The 11,081-nt window shown below is 34.8% G+C and overlaps 1 protein-coding gene across 1 annotated transcript in view; it reads left to right on the top strand.

Annotated features, from left to right (window-relative positions):
* LOC106870532 (BTB/POZ domain-containing protein 16) overlaps positions 1-11,081 on the top strand; it is a 243,135-nt gene that overhangs the window by 227,225 nt on the left and 4,829 nt on the right. The window contains exon 17 of the mRNA XM_052972597.1: positions 3,275-3,453. Within this exon, the coding sequence (XP_052828557.1) occupies positions 3,275-3,453 (179 nt within the window). The remainder of the gene's footprint in view (positions 1-3,274; positions 3,454-11,081) is intronic.

Here is an 11,081-nt window from a genome sequence, read left to right as displayed (position 1 = left end):
TATATATATATATATATATATATATATATATACGTATGTATGTGTATACATGTATATTTTGATTTAAATGTTTCTAAGTATACAACGAGTGAATGAACATTTGTATGTATACAAGGGTAAAGGCAAATAAATCTCTTAATGTCTGATAAGAAGCTTATTGACTATGAAAAGGCTTCCTTCGGAATCAGGATAAATGATATTAAGTTTTGCAAGTGGACGAAGAGTCGAGTAGATATCCTGCTGGGAGAGCGATGACAATAGGCCATTTGCAGGAAAACAGTTGCAGACAATAAAGGTAAGAGATACTTCTAGTTTATATCCTGAGATAAAAGTAGAGACAACTTTACAATAGAACAGAAAAACAGTATGTTACTTTTGATCTATATTTAAACATTTCATTTTGTCTTTTTTTTTTTTTTGCTTCCATTAACGAATTTCGTTGTATTTGTATTGTAATTTAAAGAAAAAGAATTTTTACTGCATTTATATATTTTCTTTTTGTATTGTTATAACATGTGTCGCCTTGAATCTGTGAGTTACTCAGGAAAGAAAGGAAGCAAAGAAAGCAAATAACGTAAAAGCAAACAAAGAGATGGGAAATTGAACGTGTTCAAGCGGTGCTTTAAAAGCCACCTACCTGATGAAGTGCCGGTACACTGCTGTTGCTGGATCATATTCATTTATCTAATTATTTATAAAATAATTTATGTAATGGTATGGGACTGAAAACGCAGCAACTCATAGCTGTTACCATTGCATGGAAACAAAGGTTCTAATTCGTAATTAAGGCCTGCTTATTCCATCTTCTTGTGTGTATACATACACTTATATATCTATGTGTATGTATACACACAGAGACACATACACACAGAGACACATACACACAAGAAGGTGGAATAAGCAGGCTTTAATTACAAATTAGAACATCTACATGTATACATATACATACGCACACACACTCACTCACACACATGCACGCACACACACACACACACACACACACACACACACACACACACACACACACACACACACACACACAAGAAGGTGCTGAAAAGTTCCTGACTTTGGGTAAAAGAGAATACAAAATTTTCCTGAAAAAACTCGGACGGTAGGCCTCCAACCAGGCCTTTCGCATACCCTGAAAGCCAGGAACAGTACATGTATATATATATCAGAAGGCGGTATATATTTAATAAATAAAGACACAGATGAATTGACAGAGATGTACATACACATATACATGCTTATATGTGTGTGTGTGTGTGTTTTGTATATGTATACGTGTTGTGTGTTTGTGTATATGTATGTGTGTCTGTAGAAAGTAAATTTGCTGTGAATGTTACTCATTTAGTATAACATAGTCCGTTCATCAGTGAGTAAATATCACTCATGTTTTCTTGTTAGGATGGTCTAGAAAACCAGCACGAAGAGAATAGAGGCTCTGATGAACCCAACATGAGATCAACGAGTGTCTAGCAATAGATAGCTTGTTGAAAAGAAACTTCATATGAAGTTGTCTCCTATGCCCTATAGTAAAAAAATTAGAGGGGCCAAGTGCTTTCATACATCACATTGAAGTTACATAATTTATTTTATAAATGCCGGTTTGGTTATCACGTCGGCGTGTGGTGGGTATTATCAAGTATATCTCTTCAAAGGAAATTCCACATACATGAGAGCTGCGTCCATTAAGGAGATCGTAGTTTTGAAACCCAGTCTTCTTTAGCGTACCTTTTGTTTTTGGAAAGCAGATAGTGGCCAAGTGGCACACTCTGCAACAGTCCAGCCTGCTCAAGTTTACTTTGCTAAAATCGAAATCTTCGTCCAAGCTTTTCAGTAACAATTGTTTGTGTGTTACTGAGCTGTCTGTCATAAATAGTTCTCGATAGAAAAATTAATTACAACACACAGACAGACACACACGCACAGCGCGCGATAGATACGCTATTGGTTATCAGTTCTTCCATGATTTGTGTAGGAAATAGAAGAAAAACTAATATAATAGAATAGTCCTGTAGGGAGTAAATGATTGTGAAAAAAAAAATATTTGCCAAAAATCAATGTCGAATATAGGCTGGTGTGTGATTTTATCTCTGAATGAATAATCTGCATAGAAAACAACATGGAAAAAAATAGTTTTATTCACAAAAATACATATTACTACCTCTGCGTAGTTTTATCAATATTTCCTGCCAACTGTACATCAAAACCACTCGTAATTATTTTATTGAAAATTAATGACGAAAGTTTTATATACACATAGGTATGCCAATATATATATAATGCCATATACATTTTGTATGATATATAATTGTAATTTGTACGACCAAACTCCAGGAAGGACAACAAAATCTGCTTCCATGCTTGTCTTCTAAACACAGCAAATTACTAAACATTTATATATGATATTTACTCTTAATAAATTATCAGGTTGAATAGAAAGTTCTGTCCGACTTGTAGTATTTGTGTGCATACAAACATGATAGTTATTAACGTAAATTTAATCATATTTTTAATTTCCTCTACTTTCTATCATTTCGCTCTACCTTTGTGTATGTTTTGGAACGTCTGATTTGAGAGAATTGCGTGGGATTTGAATTAAAATACGTATTTCTTTTATTTTCTCTGTCTTCCCTGCTGGCTATCCTTATTCCTGTCTATATAGGTTAGCAAGCATCTGAATAAATATAAGTCTGATGGAGCGAGGTTTGGAGAATATGGAACATATAAAATTTGTTTTTACCTGGACGATTCTAGAGCATTTTCAGTGACTTGTGCGGCGTGAAGTCGTGTTCATTAATGCGGGAAGTTTTCTGAGCAAAAGCGTTGAATATGCTGACAGAAGACTTCAGAAGTGATTTGTTGATTCGGCCGTAAAAACCTATACTGAATAATTCCTTCCATATCCCACTGAATACTCAATAAAACCTTTTGGGTGCAGTTCACCTCATGGATATTGTACAGGTTCTTTTTTCTTTCAATTCGGGCTTACTCACTGTCTACAGTACTTAATATGGCTGTAAAAATGGGGCAAAACAGAGCCTGGGATTTACGTGTATGGAACAATTTATTGCAGTCGACACTTTGTTGACGATTTGTTGCCAAAAGAGCACGAGGAACCGATTTTCCTGAGTGTGAAACATCCAAGCTCAATCAAATGATTATAAATGGTCATAATGTTAACATTAAATTGAGGTCAAAGCTTTCTCGATTCCACAACACTTGTAAAAGTTTCCTTTGCAAATGTTACCTCGAACCTGTTGTCACCCAGTTTTGAAGAATGCCACAGGAAAACTTGAGGCTCATTCTTCTACTATTGAGAGGCATAAACGAAGGCTTAACCATACTCATATTCAGCTGGTAATAAATGAAGATAAACGGAAAACTGCTGATGTCATTAATCATATAGTTCACTGCGAGATCCCTGATATCAATCCAAAGTTGCTTAAGGTAATCTTATCCTGCATTATTCATATTCCATCTTGACAGTTTGATATCCTAAGTTAATTTATGCCAGAGATAAGGGCAAATTGTCTTTATTCAAATAGTTATCAAAAGCCATTCGGGAAAACACTTGTAGCTGAAAATTCCTTTCGTTTCTTGAATATAAAAGAATGAGTTTCCAACGTTACTTTGATGTTCTGATATGTGTTTAAAAGCTCTACGTGAGTGCGACAAGCCATTTTATGTTTTAACTGTATTTCCTGCCTGTTTAGTGGAATTACAGTCTTACAGACGTGCATTGTGCTGCACAGCTATATTTTGTTGAGGTCACACTTAAGAGATCATTTTTTTTGGTGGGTGGTGGTGCAGGGATGATGACAAAACAATGGAATTGACTACCATTCAACGAAACCTTATTGAAAATAAATAGACATTGCAAAGTAATTTCTCCATAATGTGAAAAAAACAAAAACAAAAAAAAAACAACGATAGCATTCCTAATGAATCCAGGATGTGTATTAAAAATTACTCAGCTAATTTTCTTTTCCCAAAACTATGGTAATTTATCTCAAAATTTGCGATTTTCTTTTCATATATGAATGTTGCAAGTACGGCTTACTAAATTATTATCCTTTCAACAACTGCTTCAACACAGAGTGTAAATAAATCAACGACAGATTCCATAAAAGCTCATCTATAGCATATATCGTCTGTAATGCAGTTTATCGTGTTGAATTAACTCACAAGATATCAACGTTTCCACGTCATATTCTCAAAATAGAGTTGCATCATGCTTTTGAGACTCTGTCATAACACCTACAACTAAAACATAAGACATCGCCATAAGTCTTCATAGATATGTTATCGAAGCTGATGTGGCTTTGGATCCCGATTCTGGAATCAATCTACTAATACGAAGCATATCATGTGTCTCAAGAGATTGAATTCCTTTTTTACTTCACTCGCAATTTCTTATCATGCTTTGACATGCAAACAAGGCGCATGAGCAGATAATTGAACAGATCAGAATATATCTATCAACGGAGTTCTTCAAACATTGTGATGTGTATTTTGTATTATCAAGAGTTGAGAAAAAGGCAAATTTGAAAGTATAAGCCGAAAGAAAGCAAACGATTTTATTTACTGAAATTTGCTTCTACAAAGAAATCGTACTGTCGAATAAAACCTATATTCTTAGGTGGTTAAGGTGTTGCACTCATGATCCTGAGATCGTGGTTTCAATCCTTGGATCGGGTGGTGTGTTGTGTTCTTGAACAAAGCACAAATCTCGAACCGAGAGGTGTGTTATGTTCTTGAGCAAAACACTTCATCGCATGTTCATTAGCAGTCTCTTCGACACCCGACGTTTGGTACAGCGTGTACCTGAAGGGAGAAAGCTTATGTACTGCACAAACATTTGATAACTATAAACAAATCATGTGAGCGGATTGTACAGCAAGGAATTACAGAGCCTTGTTTCTGGGAATACGAGAGGTTTCCATTATATTTCTATATTGTTCTGAATAGAATAAATACTTTTCAAATTAGTTTCTAATTTAGTCACAAGACCAGCAATTTTGAGGGAAAGGTTAGTCGATTAAATTGACCTCAATAATTGAATGATACTTCATTTCATCGACCCCACAAAGAAAAAACAAAAGTTAAACCCAGCGAGAACTGAACTCAGAAAATAAAGAAATGCCGAAAGGTGTTTTGTGTGACGTTCTAATGCAGTGGTTCTCAACAGGGTCCACCTGACCTTTGGCGTTACATAAAAGATTTTGTTGCTAAAGTTTATGTGCAATAAATTGGATATACTTCTACAATATATAAATTATTTTGACAATTTTTATACAATTCCTATTAATATCTAATTATCGAAATGAAAGTGGCGAGATGGCAGAATCGTTAGAACGCACACACACACACACACACACACACACACACACACACACATATATATATATATATATATATATATATATATATATATATATATATATATATATATATACACACACAAACACAAAGGAGAGTAAGAGAAAGGAAAATTAATGAAATGGAAAGAGAGAGAGGGAGAGAGAGAGAGAATAAGAGAGAACGAGAGCTGGAGAGAGAGATAGAGAGCTACCGAGAATAAGAGATTCGGTCAGACAGTCAGCCGTATATTGTACGACAATCCGACAGATAGTCAAGCAAATCGATAACCAGACCAAGAGATAAATATAACGATTTAATACTGATTATATCGATTACATCGATCGATTAAAACCGTCAACTTCCTTGCATGGGTGACCATGGCGTGAAACATAATGGAAACTATTGCCGATTTCGTCGAATCTCTATTTTGCTGTGTGGGTGGCAAGGGTGTAGGTTCGATTCGTGAGTTTGTGTAAATGTTCCGCTTGATAAAACCATCTTTTGCACATTTAATCTGCTTATCTGTGCAGTGATGCTTGACAACACTAACATTACTATGGATATTACTAAACTTTGTTTTTAACCAAGCGTGTTATGCTTCCTCTCTGCCATCTCGTATTGGCGTGTCTATATGTATGTGTGTGTGTGTGTGTGTGTGTGTGTGTGTGTGTGTGTGTGTGTGTGGGCGTTGTGTGTGTATGTCTGTAATTATACATACACATGCACACACACACGCATATATATATATATACATATGCATATATACACAGATATATATGCATACGTACACACGTACATATTAAAATATTTGTTTCTGTGTCTGATTAAGTAAGGATTATATATGTAATTAAAAAGTGTGTATGCATACACACACGCTCATATACATACATACAGATATACCTACATTTATAAGTATATAATACATATACTTACATACATACATATATACGTATGTATATATCTATATATATTCATATATACATATGTATTTATATATGTATATATATATATATATATATATATATATATATATATATATACATCACACACACACGCACATATATATTCGAATATATGTTTGTTTCTGATTAAGTAAGAATTATATATGTAATTAAGAATTCTCTATGCGTACATATACACTCATATGCATACATACATGCATACACACACACACACACATATATATATATACGTATGTATATAAACATATATGTGATTATATTTATATATATATGTGTGTGTGTTTGTTATGTTCTATATGCGCATATATCATTCACAAATAGACACTATAACTGTATATATAGGTTACGTTTATCAATTTATATATATGTATGTGTGTTTGTATATATATATACACAAACACATATATATATATACACATATACACATACATATATACATATATGTATGCATGTGTGTGTATGTGTGTGTGTGCGTGCGAGCGTGCCTCTAGGTAATTCCTACTTAATCACAAATTTACCTACTCAAATATCTGTGTAGACACTCACAGACAAGTATGGCTAAATAGATATATGTAAACATATCAAATACTGACTTCTTGTATGTGAACAAGGAATGAAATTGATAAAGAGGTAGATTAAATCGATTGAATCTATTTAAATTGCACGATTGGCGCTGATATTAGGGACACCCAAGCCATTTAATTCGGTTCAACGTGATACCTAACAATTACTGATAATTCACGAATCATAGATCATAAAATCGGAGGCCGAACTGAACAAGTCAGTATCGGAGGATGAAAGTACTGGATCTATCTATCTATCTATCTATCTATCTATCTATCTATCTATCTATCTATCTATCTATCTATCTATCTATCTCTTTTACTTGTTTCAGTCATTTGACTGTGGCCATGCTGGAGCACCGCCTTTAGTCGAGCAAATTGACCCCAGGACTTATTCTTTGTAAGCCTAGTACTTATTCTATCGCTCTCTTTTGCCGAACCGCTAATTTACGGGGACGTAAACACACCAGCATCGGACGTCAAGCAATGTTGGGGGTACAAACACAGACACACAAACATATACACACACTTGTATATATATATATATATATATATATATATATATATATATATATATATATATATATATATATATATATACATACATACCGATATTTAGATAGATAAACAGACGGATGGACGGATAGATAGATAGATAGATAGATAGATAGATAGATATACAGAAAGATGGTTCTTTTTAGAAGTATACGTCTGTATGAAATGCTTTCTCGAGGTGGATGCCGCAGCTACATAACTCTTTGTAACTAAGTGGGATATACAGGACTCTATATTGAAATCATTTTCGATCTGAAAAGATATAATGTCAATTAAGAAATGAGGAAATTCATAAATTAATGATTTAACGATGATGGTTAAAAGAAAAAGGAAAAAAGAAAATAGATTGAAAACAAATTTAAATAAATTTCAATAATCGAAAAATTTGTATGATGAAAAATGCTGAAATGTTTAGACTTAGAAAGGCGCAAAGTCACGCAAGACGTACATTTGTCGCTGGTGCTTCTATGGTACTTGTATTGGATTACTGGTTGCGTGTATATGATGAACAAGACACGCGAACAATTAACAGGAGCTTCATTTACTGCACATAGTATTTGGTCTTTGAATGAAGAACATAAACAACAATTTATACACATTGGGAGAGAAAATCTCTGTAGTTTATGACAATATTAGCTGGTTCTTATAGCTTTGTGACGACGCTGTCACGATTGGAAAAAATGTACTAAATACAAATTTGTATCTTCTCATCTGCTCAACTGCTGAATAGAAATATTATTATGAAGTTGCAAAAACAACTGTCTGGCAAGCTGAATCTACAAACGGCTGGAAGATGAAAATAATCCTTTCTACAATAGGCACAAGGCCTGAAATTTGGGGGAGGGTTAAGTCGATTACATCGACCCCAGTCCTCAAATTGTACTTATTTTATCGACCCCCAAAAGGACGAAAAGCAAAGTAGACCTCCACGGAATGTGGAATGGGAACGTAAAGACAGACGAAATACCGCTAAATATTTCGCCTGGCGTGTTTACCATTCTGCCAGCTCGTCGCCTTCGAGGATGAAATTAACACTGACCAACAAATTCTAACTTTTTTCTGCTGACCTAAGTTTGAAAGCTGCTTTTTGTGTTCACCATACTTAAGTAAATATATATATATATATATGCATGTTTAAAGACAGACAGATAGATAAATAGATCGTGAGACAGACAGACAAACATATAGATAGATAGATAGATAGATAGATAGATAGATAGATAGATAGATAGATAGATAGATAGACAGACAGATAGATAGATACAGATATAGATATAGTCTACGTACATGATAACTCCTAAAATACAACCAGAATAACTTCGAATAACTCCGACAATTTATCTTGGTCGTCTCGCATTTATTTTTCTCTTTCTTCCGTCTTTCCACCAAATAGATGTCTGTTATTTCTGTTATTTGCTATTTGATAAGAAGGTGAGGTCGTTAAAAACTCATACATGCGTACATACATACTTACACATATAAATACTCACACACATTTGTGATTACATAGATTTATACGTATATATGCATATATATATATATATATATATATATATATATATATGTGTGTGTGTGTGTGTGTGTGTATACACAAACATATATATATATATATATATAGACACACACACACTTATATATAAAGTCCAAAGCGAAAATTAAAGACAAAGTCATACATACATACATTCGTTCATACATATATTGATCTCAAATTTTGACATATCCTTTATAGATATATTCTTTATGATTTGAAAATTCTGCTCTTTCTTATAAATGTATTATTAATACTCTTTGCTACAATACGAGCTGCGCCTGAAATTTTAGGGGAGTTTGCTAGTCGATTACATCGAACCTAGTGCTTAACTAGTACTTATTTTATCGATCTCGAAATTATGAATATCAAAGTCAGATCACGGCAGAATTTGAACTGAGAACATAAACCGGTGGAAGTGTAGTGAAGTATTTTGTTCGGTGTGATAACAATTCTGACAATCGACATTAGTGATTATAATTAAAATTATAATAGTCGATGACGATTGCTGGATATTGGCGCTTTAAAAGTCTATGTATATTTGAATCGCAATGCCCACTTTAGTTTTCCACAAAACCAATATTCATAATTGCGATGATGTCTGCTGCAGATTATGACTGTCGGGCTGCATATTCTCCTGGCGTTGTGTATCCATATTTTTTAATGAGTTGTGTGTATTGGTATTCTATTAATTGATGCTTGCCCACGTTTGCATTGTACCCATATTGTCCTCCTATATAGAACACCGTGGTCTTTCTGTATGCTTTTGATATTATAAAGGCATTTGATTGACTTTCGTATCACGGAATCATCAATGTTACTGAGGGTTGAGTTTAGTGACTGTCAAGAATATATGTGAGTAAACTCATATGAACAGTAATAGTTTGAGCACATTTCCCATAGACATCTAATATTCTATCAACAAACTATCCAAGAGAACACCGTTTGCTCGAACATATTGGTTTTAAATTTTAGCACAAGGCCAGCAATTTTAGGGTTGGGGTAAGCCGATGACATTGACCCCTCTATTAAACTGGTACTTACTTTATTGACCCCAGACGGTAAAGTCGACCTCGACGGAATTGAAAGTCAGAACATAAAGACGGACGAAATTCCGCTAAATATTTTGACCGGCGTGCTAACGATACTACCAGCTCACCGCCTTCATTCGCTCCAACACACTGAGCTGTGTCATTCAAAAAGTCATATAACATCATTCCCAGTTTTTTTAAATATGCCGTGACCATCACAATGAGATATTGTTTCATGAATAACTTCGTCAAAGATTTTAAAAAAACGCACCCAAACTTTGCAAATTCCAAGTTTTCCACAACTACATTCGGGTGCCCGCGGAGCTGCACGACTAAAGCTTTCACTCCCTAAGTACGTGGTTCCGGATTCAATCTTCCCCTTGCAAGGTGCTTTGGGAAAGTCTAGCATGGATTTAAGTCGATGAAAGTCTTACGAGTGAAATGTGATAGGTGGAATCTTTCTGGCAAGGCTGTCTAAAAGATAGAGAGAGAGAGAGAGATCTCGTTCCTGTGTAGCAGACTTGATATGGCACAGAGTTTAACACAATCACCAGATGTTTTGGTGCCTTGAACGGAGTCCATTCTGTCGCAGTCATTCGAGCCAGAACTCCAGTGTGAGGATCACTTCTTCTCCAATCCTCCACCACACCAGCAGTCTCTCAGTTCTTGAATATAGGATGAATGGGTGTTTCAAATATTTCTCTGGACTAGTAAGGTAGCAACAGCAGCAGCAGTAGCAACGGCAGCAATAGTAGCAATAGCAGCAGTAAGGCAGCAGCAGCAACAACAACATCAGCAACAACTAAACACTGGCTAGACAACTAATCTAGTGATCTTCTGCGATGCTGCAGTAGCAGTGTTACCCAGCATCCGATTAAGAGGAAACCGTGTTGAGTACCTTCTGAGTACAAGAGTCTATACAAAGAACCTAAAAAGAAGTTTCCCTCTGGTAATTCGTTCCATGATATACGAAATAAAAATAAGAACGAACCACTATATCTTAGCCTTTGTCCTGCTCTCTTGCTTAAGAGAGCATACGACTTTTACTAGTTTTCGATATGGCTGGCGGGGGGGG

Source organism: Octopus bimaculoides, chromosome 14 (assembly GCF_001194135.2).
Source record: "Octopus bimaculoides isolate UCB-OBI-ISO-001 chromosome 14, ASM119413v2, whole genome shotgun sequence".
Taxonomy (NCBI): Eukaryota; Metazoa; Mollusca; class Cephalopoda; order Octopoda; family Octopodidae; genus Octopus; species Octopus bimaculoides.
Note: the sequence above shows the minus strand (reverse complement) of the source record. Positions and strands in the feature narration are given on the sequence as shown.